The sequence below is a fragment of the Notothenia rossii genome (assembly GCF_949606895.1).
Source record: "Notothenia rossii genome assembly, chromosome: 6".
Taxonomy (NCBI): domain Eukaryota; kingdom Metazoa; phylum Chordata; class Actinopteri; order Perciformes; family Nototheniidae; genus Notothenia; species Notothenia rossii.
The window spans coordinates 42,842,421-42,863,167 of NC_136909.1; the positions used below are offsets into that span (position 1 = coordinate 42,842,421).

The window sequence follows — 20,747 nt, forward strand, 5'->3', positions numbered from 1 at the left end:
TATATCGGAAAAATAATGTATTGAAGTCAATGGGGAGAGAAAGATTATCTTTCAATCCCGTTTGAATTGTGCCACGAATTACACATATGATGTTTGTCAATTTAAAAGATAATTTTGCAAGTCAAAAAAATTAAAGTGTGTCGTAAAACTGTGAAGATACACATTTCTTTGTGTGAAGCGCTCAATGAACTATGGTCTTGCACACGTCACCAACACCAAGATGGCCGTCACGTTGGTACATTTCACCTCTTTCTTTCAGAATGAGGCGAAAAGTATTAAAAGAGGTGAAAATCACTTCAAGTCTGGGCATGTTGAGAGCTGTACATACGAAAAAGGGGAGTTAGTCGGTTCCGTAAGAGCCAGCATGCGGGACCGGCTTTACAAGGTTTCGGTGAGTGTAATGTGTAAAGTTAATGTCAGCTAGCTAACATTAACTAACAAGGTACGCTCTCGTGTTTTGTTTTAGTTGAGAACGAGCAAGAGGTACTATTACTGGCATGATAACAACCTGGTACAAAGCACACAGGCATCTTGTTAAAGTAAGTAAGTACAGTAAGTAAATGTAATTTTTCCTATCTGGAGGGAATACATCGGGTTGGGAGGGTTACTTTGTAAATGTAATCAGTTACTGATTAGTGATTACATGGCTCTGAAAGTAATCCGAAGACACTTACAGTTACGTGTCTTAAAAAAGTAACGTAATCAGATTACTTTTAGATTACTTTTGGATTACTTTCTTTTTCCATCAGAGATGGGTATGTTTTGGTGTACAGGAGACACAAAAAGCAAAAGGAAAATGAACGTGTTTTTACTGTTTTAATGGCTTATCAAGAGCACAACTGAAACATAACATCTGAAACGATGTAACAACATAATAAACTTTCGGGGGATGCAGATTGGGATGTGCAGAGTGAGGGACACGGCCTAGAACGGGGGTGTCGTCTTCTGTCCTGCCAGTGTTGGCAGGACCTCCTTCACTTCATGAAATCTCTGCAGCACCAGGAGGCAGCGGGAGGGTTAACTCAGCCTCTGAGAAGACGAGCGCGCAGTGCCTTTCACGCACCGCCTCTCAAGCACCGCCTTCACTGTGTTTACCTTCAGAATCATCAGAAAGGCTAAAGAGCGGTGTGGCTGGTGCGTTTTAACTTTTAACCACACACACCTCTACACACACACACACACACTCACACACACACACACACACACACACACACACACACACACACACACACACACACACACACACACACACACACACACACACACACGATTTAAAAGCAGACTTCTGTTCCTCCATGTTTCGTTGTTATTGTTTCACTGGGCGGACTCGCACATTTTTTTCAAACGCTCCCTTTTTTGGTCCATCTGCGGCGTTAATAGCTTTTGTGCGCTGTGATGATTCGGCGGCTGTACCTTTGGTAATGAATAGTAAATGTTGTGAGGAAATCTTTCCACCAATAATTCCAATAAGTAGTCCAAAATGTATTCACTTCAGGTTTACGAAAGTAACTGTAATCAGATTACTCGTTTTTCAAATGTAACGCGAGCTGAATAGTTACTTGATTTTTGTATTCTGATTACGTAACGCCGTTACATGTAATTCGTTACAACCCAACCCTGGTTATGACAGCACTTACGCAACTCTGGGATTTGTAGTCTTTCTAGTTGCGTATTTTTCATAGTCTTATATTTCAACAGTTTTAAGACAAACTTTGAATTTTTTGACATGGAAATGATTTTTTAAGATTGACAAACAACATATGTGTAATTCATGGCACAATTCAAACGGGATCAAAAGATAAGTTTTCTCTCTCCATTGACTTCAATGTATTATTTTTTCGGAATAAGGTCCCATGATGCGGAAGTAAGTGGGCGTGACTTCGCCACTCTACTTAAACGGAGCTGGATTTTTTATTTTTTATGAATGACTCGCGATCGACCGCGGGGGCAATGACGTACTGGAAGACTGAACAGCAAAGACAACTCAGAATCAGAATCCAGTTTACTGTCAGGCTCGTTCACACATACAAGGAATGCTCTTTAGTGTCAGGTGGTGCAAACATAAAGATTTTGAATTTGGAAGAATAACCTCAACATACAGAACATGTTCCCGATTCTTTATTCTTCTACTGTGCACAGTGGTACAAATGATTTAAAAGATGAAATTCATTTAGTGAAGTAATTTTCTAAAGGGACTTATTCGGTTTACATTAGCAGTTTAACTTTCTTGAGGCATAGAGAAATGACTCCATGTTGACTTTGTACCAGCTACCTCTGCTCCGTGAAACCTGCACATCCTGCTGTCTCTGGGATGATTTACACCAGCGGCTGGCAGCTCCAAGTAAACAATGTTCTCTTCTCTCAAACAAAACACTATTTGCCCTTTTGGCAGGGAGCATGGACTTGATAATGATAGCTATTTACACTGTGCTCAAAACTTCCTATTTTATCTGTAGCAGCTTCTAAAGGGCTCTTGAGCTCTCAGTGTTGGCTGAGATGAAAAATGGCAGAGAGTGCCGTGCCATGTTTGAGGCCTTTCTCAAGGTCTGCACTGGCTGCTGTCTCAATTTGTCAAACCTGGCACCTTTATACACCGTCCGAGCCCAGGACGTCAAATGTTGTTTGAAAAGTTACTTCCTCTGTTTGAGCGTCATACATTTTGTACCTTTTAGAGGGAAACAAGTAGAGCATAAAGGACAAGGACACCCCTTGCTCGTTTAGGGGGTCTAATTTATGCCTGTTTCCATGGTAACTATCTCCTTGGTCTTTGCGAAAGCAGTCACCTGACAGAGGTCCATTAGTAACTGTATCTTCTGCCTGTTAGGGAAAATGTGTATCAGTGCATACAGGCCGCTAGTCTAAACAGGCCATCTGTCAGGCTGTCATTTTGCCACCTTTAAGTGATGCCTTCAAGTTTCCTCAGGCAGCTTAGTGCTCATGAAGGATGGCTTCTCTTTAGGCCGAGGGAGACCCTAGAGTAATGATTACAGGTCTGCTTAGTGTCAAGTCTAAAGGGAGCCTGAAAGCCAGGGTTATGGGATGTTTAAAGAAAGATTGAGGTCAATTCAGATTGTAGGATATGCTATAGGTTTAGGCAACTAAAACACTTTGTCTTGGTGAGACACACTACAATCACAGTTAAAGCTCCTGTAATATGAATAACAATAAGGCTGTCATTATACTGGTGCAGGAATGAGCCCTAAAAAGTAAATTTGTTAGTATTTAACCACTTTATGTTCCCTTGTCTGGAAGTCAACATTGAATGCGTTTTTACTTTGGTTCAAAGCTCAAGAGATTTCACGTTTTATTCGACAACATAGCGCTGATGGGAAGTCATGTGACAGTGCTGTAGTTCCATTAACATTAGCTTTTTACTTCCGGCGTTTGCATTTATGCTTCAGAAATTATAAAATGAGTGTAATATGTAATGATATCCTGCTGAACAAAACATTCAAGTATCATTAACGTATGTTTGCCGATGTTTTATGTTCTGCAATATTCCAAAATCCAATAGAAAAATCCCATTGTTTCTTGTCGAGGGAGCCCTTGCAAATGCAATGTTAACTTCAGGGTTGGCATACAAAAATACTTCAACACTGCACCACTGTTTGTACAACTATGGTATGGCTATTACCCATGACCCCTGCCATGGATCATTTTTCCCAACAATGTCAAAAGTGATAATGGAGTTGGATCACCGTGGGGCAAAGAAAATGTCAAACTGCCAGTTTTGTCTTCAGTTCAGAGGAATGGTTTTCTTCTTTAGACTCGCTGGGTACTTGGCTCTCAATCAAACATAATGACGTGAATGATTATTTTTACCTTATTAATTGTATTCCTATAATTCAGAAAGATGACTCGTGTTAAAAAATCTGACTTACTGAGAGTGGGTGTGACCTGTCAGTCTGAAAGGGTTAAGAAGAACGTTAGCAACTAGAGAATGCAATTCCTGAAGAAATTGCTAGTGGGAATGCTTTATGCTGAAATATAATGTGTAAGAAGAAAGTGAATAATCAGGAATATTTGGATGACTGAATGGTTTCCATATGAATGAATTAAAAAGTAGTTAAAAATGAAGTTAAAAAGTAGCATGAAATTCCAAATGTATAAATAATGTTAAAGATGTAAGGCTTTGAATGTAGAATGTTATTCGTAGGAAAAGTTGAAAATGCAAAAATAACTGGTGAAATAGTAACATTTGGCAAATTTTATTTTCAAAAACCATGGGGGAAAAAAACTATATAAAACGTTTCAAATCAATTACTAACAAATTATATTCAGTAAAAACACGAGTGAAAATCTGTCAAACAATACATGAAAAAAACTATATAAAACTGTTTGAATCAATTACTAACAAATATATTCTCTAAAACCACAAAGTGAAAAGGTGAACAAAAATAAAGTAATTTTTGTGAAAGAACAAGTGATAAAACAACAATATACAGAAACTATTATTCATTTGACACTTTAAAGTTCAACATTTTAGGGAGAGATTAAGTTAGCTAGCAGCGTTAGCCCGTTAGCGCAATGCTAACGGGCTAACGCAACGCTGCTAGCTGTTAGCCCGTTAGCGCAATGCTAATGGGCTAAGACTGGATACGCTGCTAAGAAGCTGTTTCCTTTAATGTGTAAATTAGTATCAGTTGTCACGCCAGTAAACAGTCTATGAACGAACTCAAACGGTGTGTTATACTTTGAAAAATAGTTAATTTGACACTTTAAACTTCAGGTGTTTATGGATACATGAACGTACATAGCAGTAGTCAGAGCAGAATAAATCTCCCGGGCTTGGTGTGACGCATCTGCTAATATTGATGCGTTCAAGGACACTCAGAAATGATAAAGTTACCGATGAAGAGCGCTGGGAAAGAGACTAAATTTGAGTATTTTTTGTATTTATGTTATATATTTGTTTAATAATATAATTTGTTCCAGTGTACAAATGTGAGTGGTCAGGATCCATTATCAAAAACACCGTCATGCATAAAGACTGACATGCAGAAAGAGCCTTGAACCATGTCAGTTGGAGTGATGACATCATCGTGTTCCATTACACAGGTGTTTGTATTTGAGCTAATGAGGCGTCCAGAGATCAAAGGTTTCCATTGTTCTGGATGAGAGATACAACTCTTACATGTGAACGTTTTGTGGAAGAACCGTAACAGATATCTGTGAAATTTCAAAACGTGAAGCATGTCAAGGAAGTTGAGTATCTGAAGTGTAATTTTTGTGTACTTTTGGGTTAATAATGTGGCCTTTTTGGCAGTTTAACTAAAGGTGTGTGGCTGCTGCTGTGAGGAAATATCTGCCTGAAATTACAATGGGCTTTAATGGAGACATGTTGAACTAAAGAGGCACTTTGTTTAATTATTTTTTGCTTAATTATTTGTCATTTTTCAAGCTACGGGATGTTTTCCTACGTTTGTCATGAAACATTATGTCTCAGGAATGTAGAATTTGGGAATTATGGCAGTTTTAAAATAATATATGAAGGCAAATTTCAAACTGTCCTTCACTCTAACTCTGACACCACGCACTCTGCCTTAACGAGCTGCGCAATGTTAAAGTTCAAATGTTAAAAATGTGATGAATGATGGTATGTATCTCTGGAATTATGAAACTTATGAATGAGAAAAGTAATAGCCATCGATTCCCGACCGAGCTGAACGTTTTGATGTTTGAACGGAGTTTCTGCGATGTTCAATGCGGGAGAAGAAGCGCGGCAAAATAAGTCGGCGGAATAATAAACTTTTCGTGCGTAGAAGAACAGTTAGTTGGAATGCTGTTAACAGCATTCCCACTATATGATCATTTTGATCACAATGCAGCTGTTATTGGTCCAGATGCTTTTGACCCAAAGGATCAGCAGCTATAGCTGATGGATGGATTCTTCTTTCAGTACACAACTATTCCACCTGCTGTTACTTTTCTGTGTAATATACTCTAAACATACTGTCAAATAAAAGAAAAAGCCACGTTGCTCAAGTCTGTGGCTGTGTTCAAAGGGGCACTCATTTGCTAATTTTCAGGTTCATGTTAGTATTTAGTGTCTCTACTGTTAAATGTTTCCATGCTTTAATGTTAAAAAAAAAATATTTATTTTTGTTACAGTTATTGGTTAGCTGGACATATCTAACCTCTTGGATATGTCCCGCCCCTCAGCCTCTCACAGTACAATGTGTCGGAGCACTAGCCAATAGAAATGCCAGATAGATAAATTACTTTATTGGTCCCAATTTGGGAAATTATTATTTTAGATAGATAGATATACTGCTTTATTTATATCTTGTGTGTATCTCTTTGAATAGCTCTAACTCTGTCACATGTTGCATTATGTGCTCCATGATAATACGGTCAGTGAAGCGAGAGGTGTTCCATATGTAATGTAATCACTGTTCATTGCTTCCTTACTAAACAACAACCAGACATAGGCTGTTTATTTCTGCCTGCCAGTGCTAATTAGCATCATGTTGACTTATTAACCAGACGAGAGGCGATCTCTCAGCTCCAACTTCCAGTGAAGCTCCAATCAGACAAATGAGTTCAACCCACTTGGCCCCCCCACTTCCACTGCTGTTGTGCTGAATATAAACCTCAGGCCTCAGCCGATGACGAATCAGCAGCAGCCTCACAGGTCACGCTGTGTTGTGGTTAATAAATCCAATGTCTATGGGATAGTAAGACAGAAAAGTATTATAGTTAAATATAATAATCCTGTCTGGGTAAAGGTCATTCAACAGCCAAGACATTTCCTCTCTCTTTATCCACCTATCCCTCTTCAAAGCCTGATTTCACAGTTATTCCAAACCTTTAAGTCCCTTTAAAGATCCAAAACATATATTATATATCAATATTTTCATTTGATTATTGTGATTGAATATTAGGTTTAAACATTTCACTCAGACTACCACAGAGCTTCAATGAAATATTCCTCTGAGTACCAAAACGTCCTTCTATGCTCACCGCTGATGTTTTAAACTCACAGTTCACATCTGAGATTTATCAGGAGTTTGGAAAAAAAACATTATTGTAGAATTATTGGGGTATTACTTTTCAAAAAACAGAGTATGAACCCAAACTACATTTTAGAAAACCGATTTATTTCTTAAACCGAAGCACTTAAAAATGTTGCTAAAATGGTCTTGGCGTTTTTCATAGTAGTTACATAGATACATCGGGTATACATTTCACAGGATGTAATGTTGAAAAGGAAACACAAAGCCCCACCTGCTCCATCTATTCAGTGCCTCATGGAGTTAAGTTTCTATCAAAGTCATTTGCAACAAGTCTTTTTGATGAAGCATAATGGCATGAGACAAATGAATCTGACGAGTCACAAAATGGTTATACTGAACATATCACCCAAATGTTCGCTGGCAATGTTTTTATAGTTGTTCACAGACAAATATGAGATTGTTCTAATGTCACGTCTCACCAAAGCAGGAAAAGCACAGACGCTGTACATGTTTTAACCTCAGCTCTGATCATCAGGGGTCCCAGAAACAGCCAGCAGGTGGAATACAAAACCCTGATACATGCTCCATTAATGTGATAAATGACATCTCTGTATCCATTCCAATCGTGGTGACTAAACACTTGTTGTGTTAAGCCACTTTTATGGACACGTTGTGGTTTAATACAGACAGGCTTGGGGAGAAACGGATTTCTTGTAACGACATTACGTAATCAGGAAGTAACTGTATTTCCCTTACAGGTAAAAAAAGATTGTACTGTTACATTTATTTAAAAACCGGGTTACAAGCAGGAATACAATACATTTCAAAATAAAAATGTATATATTATATGTAGACGTACTGCTTGATTGTTCTTTTTGATTTTCCCAAACCTGAATACAGAAAAGTACAGTGACCTGAGACATGTTCTAAACCTGAGCTTGACTCAGGATGTGAACCCACTCCAGCACTTTGTACGCCTCCATGCATGCTAACCCCCCTCTGCATATTTCTTTGGCTTACATCAGTTATAGTTCTATGAATGAAGAATTTGGTATACTTATTTCATCAACTTGAACACTTTTTAACCTGTATCTCATTTCTAATGTTATAACTTTATTCTCACTCAGAGTTGTATTTATAGCTTGGAAATTAAAATAAAAGTGCAAATCAATTTCAAAACCCCAAAACAGTATTGATTACCGTTACAAGGTCTGTCTGTTTGAAAAAGTGTGGGGAAAAAAGTGATTCATCTTAGAGTGACTGTTTAACTGATAACACACATTCATGGTGACTTAAGATTTTACAGCCCTGTGCAGTTTCTCTGACCAACAGGGACTAGGTTGATATGATATATATCGTTTTGTATATATATATATATATATATATATATATATATATATATATATATATATATATATATATATATAATATATAATATACTATAATTTCATTAGTTTCCCATCTGTGAACACTGTCACTTGTGTTCTTTCGCTTGCACCATGGTCAATTATTTCCAAACAGCACAACTGTTTACCTGAACAAGTGAAAATATTCTGTGTGCATAACATCTTCTACATTCTGAGTCCGACTATAATGTTGCGTTCACACCGGACGCGATGCGAATATTCGCTTCGCTCTAATCGCTCGAGTTTCACCGCGGCTGCCAGCTGTGTTTACTCGCATCATTCAAACAAGACGCGCTGGCTCAGGAGCTAACTACAACAAAATGAACATATTTTACCGTGATTAAATTGTAATACACGTTTCTAAATGATGCCGACGTAACAACATAAGATGTGGAATGGAGCAGGAATTGATCCAAAAACCCGGAAGATGAGTCAGCATTTTACAACTTTGTTGGAAGCCAAGGACTGTGGTCAGAAGAGGCTAGTCAACAAGGCTTAAAGAGCCTGTGACACGAGTTTCCCCCATTTTCCAAACCCATCAATTTGAGTAAATATTGTCCCCTTGAAACCGTTACTGAACTGATTTTGGATATTTGTACTTTGATAACCATTAATCTGCCCTTCAATGTTGACCATATTCTGGATTTTCTCGGGGATTCTTCAAATCCCGCCAAATGATGTGTGACGTCATTGCGGGCCAAGCGCTCCAGATGCACCGTTCAGGATCCCAGCATCTGCATGTAAACGCACGATGGCGCACACAGCAGCAAGCTCAGACAGCGATGACAGTTTAATTTTGAACGTGTCTGAGAGCTCATATGAGGCTGAAGGATCGGTTTATGTTGTATCTGTTAGAAGTTTAGGAATTAGGTGCGTCAATATGGGCGATCATACGGTCATGTAGCCAGTGGTGGACTGGGACTAAAAATCCTTAGGAGCCTCGCTGTGGGGGAACGGTGGACCTAGTGTCCCCATCGGAGTGGGAATTAATAATAATCCGTGCATTTTATCCATTAATTTCCCCAACATTGTGGTAAAAAAAACACACGTTTAATCCATGTTGGTGTACTACAACTACAAAAAGCATTGGTTTGTTTTTTCATCAGGAAATGCAGACCGGCTCAAACATCATATGTTCGCCGAATTGACATGAAAGCATGTAGTTTCATCCACTTGAGTTTACAACTACAAAAATAATCGATTTATTTTTATATCACATCCTACGGGAGGAAATTCAGCAGCTCTCACTACCGATTTGTAATCCTAATTTAATCATCATCTTCACAACGATCATTTATGTTTATGTTCGCCGAATTGACATGAAAGCACTGACAAATATGAATATACTGTAGTCAACTTCATTAAAATGTTATTAACGTGCCTAAACTCAGTAATTCACCATTTCTACGCATGACAACACACTTTGTCCGTGTTTGGCTCTCTCGCCGCACAGTGAAGCATTCCTGCATTGACGTCACTTCCGGCTTCACCCAAAACTTCAAAATGAGTCGAAGGAATTTCCCCGCGATGTTCGAAATTATTGATATTTATCGGAACGGTATCGCACCTTCTTTTTTAAACTGACGGTTCGAGATGACTAGTAGCCCAATATTTCATTGCACAACAGTTGTTGGGAGGCTGTCACACTGTGTCACAGGCTCTTTAAACGTAATCACACTCATTAGCCGCCTTTAGCTTAGCACATGCAGTTTTTACTTAAAGTTGTTTTCACCTCTGGTGATTGCATTTAAGCTTCAAAAATCATTAAGGTGGTGTTAATATGTTGATTTTATCCTTCTGAAGAAAACATGTACGTATCATAAGTGTGTGTTTGCCACAGGGCTTATTTTCAGCAATTTTCCAAAATCCAATGAAAACAATCTCATTGCTTTTGGTAGAGGTTGAGCCTCAGGATCGGCCTAGAAAAATATGTTATAATGCTCCACTGTAATCCATTAGTGTCTCTTCGACATAGAAGGTATTGAAAATAGGAGATGGCTAAATGTGTGGACTTTACATGTGGAGAGATTGAAACAAATTAAAGGATTATATACAGGGGTGCACATAACTTTTTTGCCCTGGTTCTCAAAGGAGCACCTGGAGATGTTGCTTGGTGCTCATCCTTAAAATGAAATAAACCGTAACTTTTGAGGGGGTCTTAACTTTATTTGACACACGGCACTGAACACACATGCAGAGGTGAACACAAGACAACATTAGCACAACCAGTAATCCTACAAGCTGTCATCACAACCCTCCTGATTGTTCTCATCACTGTCTTCCTCTCTGTCAGACATGGTAGCTGATGATGTAGGCCTAATACTTTCTCTCTGGTTGAGTCTGCGATTAGCTGCTTGCATCCACAAGTCAACAGCTGGTTTTGGGTCGAAAGTCTCTGTTGTCATCTTAGACAAGTGGATGTAATCAAATAAGTATGTCAACATAACCAATAACCTACCATAGCCAATAACAAATGAATGTAACTTATTTTATTTGTGTTGTGTTTATCCCTCCAGTTTTAAAGGATATTTTTGGTTACCGTCCTGTAGTATACATTGAAATGATTTCAAACCTGTTTATCCCGATAATTATAAAGGAGTGCCTTTGAAACATGGGTTTACATAAATTGCGACCAAACCGTTTGAGAACCACTGAGATAACTTAGACTAAAGTGAACTATCTAAACACTCAGAGTCCTTTACCTCACTGAGCTGTAGTCATCAGACTCTCAGTCTGACTGGAGAGGACTCTCCCTCCACATTATTGTAGAAACATCTTCTTCTTATATCCGTTAGAGCAGCACCAGATTCTAATAACAACAGCGCCGGTACCGGTGCACCCTCCCTCTCTCCCTCGCATTTTGGCCGTGAGCTGCGGGCGCCAGATAGCCAACATCCCCCATTTTCATCACTTACATCGTACAGGGCAAATTAAACGTGTAACCGGGGTGAAAAGGGTGTTACATTTACTTAATTATGAATGTTGTTACATCAAGGCCGAAAATTAGGATGAGCTCCAACGGTCAAAAAAATGTTTTCCCTCCCAGAGCTACCAGCGCAGCGCCCCCCCAGATCTGGCGCCCTAGGCGAACATCTATAACGCCAGTGCCACGGGCCGGCCCTCAGTTAATATGCAACTCGCAAATATCTTTCTCTCTCTCTATCTCCTCTCTTTTCTCTTCTCCCTTCTCTCTCTTCTCTCTCTCTCTCTCTCTCAATGTTGGTACGCAAATGCGCCTTTTTTCAAATGATCCGGTGCTCCTTTTTTGGCGGAGGTTTGCATGCGCACCTGCGCACCAGTTATGTGCAGCCCTGATTATATATCTTCAGTTGCCAGCACTGTGAACCTGGAAAGTTGAGTGCCCCAAAGTTTGATGTGAGAAATGTTTAGCACGGATCCCCAGCACATAGAAACGGCCGGATGCTAACTTGCATAAATTGGGTAATTAGCATAAGTTGCTTTAATTAGTATTAATCAGCATTATAGCCTATGTTGACAATAGTTTAAAAAATTGCTTGGCCGATTTTGGATTGGTTTCGGAGGTTATTGAGGATGCTAAATCCATTTATGACATTTGAAGGATCAACTCAAGAAGTGGCCATCTTCTTACTCTCGTGGGCTGATTTTTATTACCATGATGATGTTGTAACCATTGGATATAAAGAGCAAAACATTTGAAAAAATTATCTCGGAAGTGGACCATTTTTTTTCAAACAGATAAGCAATCTCTCCAATCCAAATAATCCAGGGTCCCCTAAATCTTCAAAATCTACCCAAAATGCATCAAAATCACCAAGAGACAGTATATGGCCACTTTCTGGTAAGAACAGCCATCGTTGATCCTGATCATGTCAAAAATGGAGCAGCGAGTTCGAAAAGCATGTACAAGCCCTCATGTTAGCCACACTGCATAAAAACATCCATACAGCATCAATTAGTGCTCGATGAATATGAGTTAATGAGCAGCTCTGAGTGAGAGAGCAGCTACTCTTCACAATAATGGCTGCTGCTGTTACTCACCCTGGCCCCATTATACTGACCAAAAAAAGAAAGAAAACTAATTGTTACATAATTGCTATATGGAATCGGCAACAAAGAATATTGTTATACAGTATTCTCTAACAAAAATTGAGATGTTCCATATGGAATGGTTGTTAGACATGAGCTGAACATCCAGGAATGGCATTTGAATTGTGGACATCTTTTTTTAATAAAAACAACAAATCATGTCAAACAAGCCACACAGCTTACACTGATTCTGTTTCAAAGTGTGTACCTTTCTGTGATTATGCAGCATGTGTCATCACATTGATGGTCAAACATTGATCATGAAATTAAAATTAGTTTTTCTCTTTGGCTCTGTCTTGTCATTTCCATAATTTAATGATAACGATTCATCAAGCTTAGAATTCGCTTTCAATTATTTGTCCTCCCTAACCACTGAACAGTTCTCACTTCTTCCTATAAATTGAAGAAATGTTTCTTTATGGGAGGACAAACATCTTCAGAGTCAGAAACAGGTTTACTGCCAAATAGGTTTACACACACAAGCAATCTGTCTTTGTGTCTTTGGTGCATACGTAACACAGTTCAAGAAGAACAATTGTAAGGAAAGGACCATCAAATAAAACAAAGATAACAAATATTTTAAGAAAACTAATAACATTAAAATAGAGCGACATTTACATGGAATACAGATGAAATATAGATATACCCGTACAAATTAAATGAAAAATAAACAAATATGTGCAGTATTGGTATGACAAGTAAAAAGCCAGGCAGATAGGACGTAGCTTTCTTATTCTTTATTAGGATCCCCATTAGCACTAGCATGAGCATTGGCTATTCTTTCTGGGGTCCTCACACACACAAAACATACATAAAACAAAACAAATGATCCACAAATGCTTTGTGTACAATGTGCAAAATCTGGAGGGTTGTGCAGGTTGTGCAGTATTAAAATGAACAAGATATTGTGTGCATTAATGTAAAGTAATCTTGTACATCAGACTAATCGAATGATTTTGAGAATAACTGGATGATATATATTTATACCTCACTTTTGACATCAGTGGAGCGCAGTGATACTGTGTGACTATTACATCTAAAAGCAAACAATTATTTATATTGTAGTATTTCCTTCATAACAAAACCGCACAAAAGGAAAAGGAGAGTTGAAGAGTCATTTTTATAATAAGCTACCAAATAATCAGATTAATTTGTTTAGTTGTATGTGATTTTTTTGACATGTGCGTTTGTGTGTGTGAGAAAGAGAGAGACAGAGAGGGAGAGAGAGAGAGAGAGAGAGAGAGAGAGAGAGAGAGAGAGAGAGAGAGAGAGAGAGAGAGAGCCCTTATCAATAATGGAGAAGGTCTAATAATAATACAAAAGAAACCCCAACGACATCAAGTTAGCAGACAAAACAATAAAGGCACAGAGAAATAACAGAAAATAATTGTTGTTTTTGGATGGGATGATATACAGGGGTGTTTTGAGTTAAATTGGTTTAAATTAAATTCCACTCAGCATGAGCCGAAGAGGCTTAAAAACCTGAGGTCTATTGAGGAGATGGAAACAGAAATTAATCAATTAATAATTGTTCACGTCATTTGGAGCTGAGCAGGGACAACACAGAAAAGGCTTTATTCTATTTAAACCTACATTTATTATGGGCGCATTATGTCTGATGATTGACATCTGGCTATGAATCTAATCCTTAGGTCAAAGTTGAAATCAAGTTTGGCTGGGGAGTCCAACAATTTTGTGTTTAAAGAAAATTACCAAATAACAAATCAAGTACATCAAACACTGACAAACCAAGTTAAATTTAACTTAAAGGTCCCATGTCATTTCTACTGATCATAATTCCATTGTTGAGGTCTACTAGAATAGATTTATATTGTTCAATGTTCCAAACTCACATTGGTTTCTCATACAGCATCTCTGTATAGCATGTGTATTCCCTATGAGCCCACTGTGCTCTGATTGGTCAGCTCGCCCACTCTGTTCTGATGAGTCCACCACCGTTACAGCGGAACATCAGTGTTTATGTTTTACAATGGCGTTAGCAACACCAGTAATGACAAACAGGTAAGAATGCTGCGTGGGGTCTGGGTGCCGTGTTGGCGGGACGTTGAGGGGCTCGCTGCTGGAGCGGACAGTGTGAGCTGGATTACTGGTGTCATTTCCTGGTTGCTGCGTGGGGTCTGAAAGACAGCGAGACACCGCGGAACTCAGCCTGAACTCAGCCTGAGCACACACACACACTCACAGCCAGGCTGATCGCCACATACTCACAGCCTGAGAAAAGATAAGGCTGAGTGAGTGTGTCTGCCGGCGAAACTCCACGGAGTAGCGCGGCTGAGAAAAGATAAGGCTGAGTGTGTGTGTGTGAGGATCTCCACGGATTGGTCCATTTGGTCGTCGTTACGTCACTGAGACCAAGAAGAAAACAATGGAAAAAGAGAAATGTCCAACGAGGCGTTCTGGGGCAGCATAGACAGGTCTTGTCTGTGTTAGAGTTTTACTCGCTACATTACATTACATTGCATTTAGCTGACGCTTTTATCCAAAGCGACTTACAATAAGTGTGTTCGACCAACAACGCAGGGTGTATTTTGAGGGTTTGTGACTCTGCAGAACGTTTACATAAAAAGCTACATAACACACAAGGGGACGGGTAATGACCAGAAAAGCATGACATGGGACCTTTAACTTTAGCTATAAGCGACATTTACAAATGCTGCATTGCTTTAAAAAACTTTTTAAATCATTCGAACACTGTTTGATGCCTGGTTTTATTTTTGTTAAAATGTTAAGTACTATCGTACAATATATGTTGTTCTTAAAGTTTGCCATTTTATTGAATTTAAGCAATTGTTGGTGTATTGATCTTGTGTTTTGTATACAATTGTGATTTTAAACATTATTATACACGAAGCTGACAGAATACTCTGAGTTGTAATCTTCAACTGACCTGAACACAACACAGAGCGGGAGATGTGTGGCGTTCAATGCGCAGCTAACAGAGCCGATCACTGCACACAATCAGTACTTTTGATATTTCAAATTGCACAAAATAAAATAAAAAAGCTGTCCTTGTTCTCTGAAAAATTAAAAGTGAAAAAAAAAATGTTTTAAAGTGAAAAGAAATATATATATTAAAAGTGAAAAATATGACATCATATATAATAACAATAATAATAGTAATAATAATAATAATAATAATAACAAGAAGAAGAAGAAGAAGAAGAAGAAGAAGAAGAAGAATATAGTTGAAATAAAATAAATTGTAATTGTGGTTAAATAACATTGTCCGCTGCATTTATTTGGTCAATTTAAACGGTAAGTAACGTTATTATGTCAGGTGCACGTGACCTGTGCCGCTGCGCGTTCATCATCTGCAAGGTGCTTACACAGCAGTCAGTGATGGACATCAGAAAATGGTTATAACAACCAGCCCTTAGCGCCAGCAGTAACACTGCATCTACTGCAGGTAATAACTGTTCAGATCATGGGGACATTACGTTACCCGCGGCCACTGTCGTGGACACAAACACCCTCCCGTCCGACTCGCCGGCTTTGCCCGCCTCGCCTACGAAGGCGGAGCAGCCGCAGCCATCTTCGTTGTCCCAAACACCACCATCCCTCGGCGGCCCGCAAGTGCCAGAGGACCTCGGCAAAACAGAGCCTGCCCAGGTATATTTAAAAAAGTACCCGACTCGCCTGTACAGTGGGGTAAGCAGTGCTTGAATTGGGCCGGTACTCACCGGTACGCAGTACCGGCAATTCTGATTTTTACCCATGTGGTACCTGCACTTCTTACTGAGTACCGGCAAGGTGCCGGTGCTCAGTAAAATGCCGGTACTCAGCCGCCGGCGGCACGTCATGACAACAAATATGCGCATTTCATGACACATTTCATGACGCATTTCATGACGCATTTCATGACGCATCTATGACGCACCGCAGCGATAGACTAGAGCAGAAAAGACATCACATAAGGTTAGCATTTCGAAAATGTTAGCGTGGCTTAATAATAGTGCGAAAAGACAGCGGTTGTCGGCGGACAAGGATTCCCTCTCTCCTTTCCTGCTGAAAGATGGTGAGTGTACTCAGGGACGAGGAGTAATTTAACCAGCCGCCAGTAGGAGTCAGGCTTTACTTTATTTTATATCCATAAAGAAAAAGTAAATCTGTTTACAGTTGTTTCATTATGGATGTTGAGATGTATCCATATATATCTTCCTTTTGCTCCCAAAGTGCACCAGATTGATGCATATAACTTCAATATTTTTAAAAAATCTTCCCGGGGGAGCATGCCCCCGGACCCCCCTAGGGTGTCAGGTCTACTCCCCATTTATAAAAATAGCACTTTACAACTGCACCCCCTCTAATCTCAGATGCACCCTGAGTCATTTTGTTTACGTACAGTGAGCCTTTCTAAAATATACAGTAAAGAGACAAACCCACCAGCATGATAGAATATACTATATGACTTTGAGCCAAATACTTCTTTTTGGGCTGTATAAATTAATTGACTTGAAACAGTTGCTGATTTAGAGTACTGGCACCTTTTTTATTCCAATTCAAGCAAATGAGCGCCTTCAAGTAAGGCGCTCATTTTGCAGCTCATGGTTTCAAAACAGAGATTGGCTGGAATATTCCTGTAAAAAAGATGCCATCTTCTGCTAAGCATGTAGACATTTCGGTCTTAAAAGGGGAGTGATTTGTAAAATATCCATAAAGAAAAAGTAAATCTGTTTACAGTTCTGTTTCATATGGGTGTTGAGAGAAGTATCCACTGATCTCTTCATTTTGCTCTCAAAGTGCACCAGATTGATGCTTTTAACTTCAATATTTAAAAAACAAAAATCTTCCCGGGGGATAATGCCCCCGGACCTCCCTAGAGGAGGTGAGGACCCTCCTAGAGGAGGTGAGGACCCCCCTAGAGGGTGTTAGGTCCACTCCCCACTTATAAAAATAGCACTTTACCACTGCACCCTCTCTAATCTCAGATGCACCCTGAGTCATTTTGTTCTGGAACCGGGCCTGAACGCCGCTCCTCTGATCTGTTTGATGCTATCCATGGCGCTTTGCAGCCGCTGAGCTTCCATCTGACTTGTGATCAGATTAGAAAGTGGACTTAATCTCCGCTGCCCGCCGCCCAGCGCCTTTTTCAATATTACTAATGTATATTCTATTGGCTGAATTTGACAGATGTCTAAACCTCGTCCATCCGACCCGCGTGACACTTTCACTGCTGTTCCAGCTCACTTATCTAAAGCCTGCGGCCGGAAACAGGTTGATACACGGGGCCATGTATTCGGGTCATAGCCTACTTTCGTCTCTCACAATATCTGAAGGCTGTGTTCAAATATAGGCCTATACACTCAATTATAGCGTCAACATTGCGAAAAAGAAAAAAAGCTGAAAAATAGTATACAATCATTTATTTTAATGGTATGCTTGATTCTGGATTTTTACAGATTGCAAAACCTTTTATTTTAGTCATTACAATTTTTAGACACGTTGCTAAAATGCCACAATTAAACCAACAAATGTCATCCCCTTAAAGTTAGGTAATTCACTTCAGAAACACTTTTTGTTATATTCCATGGAATGCTCTTAACATCCCGATAGCAATGAATAAATTAAATGCTTTGACAATAAATATATACAAATATGTCATCTGTGTAAGCCGTGGCGCTGTAAAAAGCAAGACCAATAATGTGCCCCGGTCCGCGGCAGATAACTGGATGGCCTACCTGCCTGTCAGCCTTCCATCTCGTGCACAAACTTATCTTGTGCCCTCATTGGTCATGTGCGCGTTCGTGTGTGTTGGAGGAGGGGCTCTGTAATGAAGTCTGAAGGAAGAGGCAGATTTCTTTCGGTTGTGTACTTTCAAATTCTAGCTTACGGTTTCTCCATTCTTAGCTACCCTACCTTTAAACATAATAATTGACTGTAAAACAAAAAAAGAAATAGTAGCCTACTACAAATAGCCCTAGCCAACAAACGGGGCTGGCTCTTCCACATCAAACACAACAGCAGTTTTGCAAGAGAGAGAGAAATGACAACATTTCTGTAACTCTGAGCCTGGATCCATCAATGAGAATACTGTGTGAGAGCGGGAGACAGTCTGCAGTCTGTCCGCTGATGAAGAGCCTCCGGCGGTTCCTGCTCACCCTGTCAGCCGGGATCAGAATGACTGGAGAGAGGCTGTGTGACGGACAGAGGCGCGCTGCTGTGAGCCGGGACGGTCACGTGGTGCCGGTAGCGTCACTGTGCATAGAGCTGCACTGATGCCTGCTGGACAAACAATAGCACTGCAATATGAGCCAGGGTGCTGCCTTCAAGTGCTGCTCGGAAACATAAACTTTAGAGTTATAGGACCAGCAAGAAGGACTAACTTCAAAGCCAACTTTATTGTCAATCTCAAAATATGTTTGTACACACAGAAAGATCGAAATACTGTTTCCCATAGTCCCGAGGTATAAAATAAAAATTAAATAAAAAATTAAACTAAGGGGGGATTAATTGGCAGGAATGGAATATAATCAGTGGTGACAAGTAACTAAGTACATTTACTCAAGTACTATTTTTGAGAGACTTGTACTTTACTTAGGCTACTTTGCACTCCACTACAATTCAGAGGTAGCCTAAAGGTGTACTTTTACTCTACTGTATGTAGCCTATTTATACCTTTAGTTACTTTGCAGATTTGGATGAATGATAGGAAATATAATCAACTCTTAAATCAGACTTTAGTTCCACCTGGAGTAAATTCACAAGCTACCCTGCAGTATACAAAGTCATTCAAACTAGCTGCACCTTTACCAGCTTTGAGAACACTTTAATGCATCAATAAATATAATCAAATCATATTATTCTGAAATTGGCCAATCTTCATAATGATGAATGCAGGACTTTTACTTGAAACAAAGTCTGGTACTTCCACTTTTACTGCAAGAGGTGAGTATTTCTCCCCGCTCTGATCGAAAGTGAAAGCAGGACAGAGGGCGCCACAGGGCTGCTGTGCTGTGTTCAGAACAGACAGTCTGTGGTCAGAGACACGGTGCTGCTCGGTATGAAGGTAAGGAAACATATATTTACACACAGCTGAGCAGTTATAGGGGGCGGAAATTTGAAAGCAGAGATCGTTTATAGTTGGTGAAAGGTTTGTTTTCAACCGTCTGGTAGTCATAGTGATAGTCACGGTGTTTGTCGTTGTTTTTTTGTACAAATACCAAGAAAATGGCGGCGAATGCCTCTCTTCATTTTCTTTAGTTTAAGACTATGCTTCTGTCGCAAAAGCAATCTCCTTTAGTTTTAAAGATTTAATTTCCTACTTAAAGGTGGTGTAGGTAATTCAATCCATAAACATTTGTTGTTATATTCCATGGAATGCTCTTAAATAGCATCTTGCAGGTTAGACACATCAGTGAATAAATTTGTAGGAAAATGATGTATGTACTAGATTTTCAAAAACATATACAGAAATATACACTACAGTGACATCTGGCGTCGTTTTTGTAAGACATTTTAGGCTTGTTTGAGACGAGCTGCGGCTCGCCTCGAAAGTAGACGAGAAGGTCTCAAAAAGCTTGCTTGAAGTCGGACAGCTCGGAGTCGTCGTCTTCTTCTTCTTCTTCTTCTTCTTCTTCTTCTTCTTCTTCTTCTTCTTCTTCTTCTCTCGGTTTTTTGGCGGATTGCAAACAACTTTAAGGTGCATACCGGCACCTCCGGAGTCGGCTTGACTCGGTTTGCATTTATAAAGAATGCACAAATGTGTTTAATCGTTAATGTCAGATATGTAATGTAAATACATTTGTTCCTGCTCAAGATTAGATTCAACTTTATTGTTATTGCACATAGTAGCCTTCCATCTGTGCACAAACTTATCTCGTGCCCTCATTGGTCATGTGCGCGTTCGTGTGTGTTGGAGGAGGGGCTCTGTAAAGAAGTCTGAAGTAAGGGGCAGATTTTTTTCGGCTGCGTACTTTCAAATTCCAGCGCACTCGAGCTGGTTTCTCCATTCTTACCTTCCCTACCTTTAAGATAGGGCTCCAAGTTAGCCAGGAAACTATGAAAGGGGTTTCCGGTTTCACACCTTCAGTATAAAAGCTCTTCAATTCAAATAATAGCGGCAGTTATTATCCAAACCTTCCCTGTTTATGTTGGCAATCATGTAGTCAAGTTAAGCAGTGGTGTAAAGTAACTAAGTATTTACTCAAATTGCTGTATTTTGAGGTACTTGTACTCTTCTTGAGTATTTCAAGTTTACTTTGTAGTAGGACTACTCCACCAGAATTTGCGTAATGGGTAATTTTACTTTTGGTACTTTGAGTATAGCCTATTGCTAAGATGCTAATACTTTTCTACT

The 20,747-nt window shown here is 39.4% G+C and overlaps 1 protein-coding gene across 1 annotated transcript in view; it reads left to right on the forward strand.

Annotated features, from left to right (window-relative positions):
• Positions 1-20,747, forward strand: part of LOC307044596 (uncharacterized protein) — a gene marked incomplete at its 5' end in the record, with an annotated part of 66,088 nt that overhangs the window by 27,291 nt on the left and 18,050 nt on the right. The window contains one exon of the mRNA XM_079689907.1: positions 19,367-19,457. Within this exon, the coding sequence (XP_079546033.1) occupies positions 19,367-19,457 (91 nt within the window). The remainder of the gene's footprint in view (positions 1-19,366; positions 19,458-20,747) is intronic.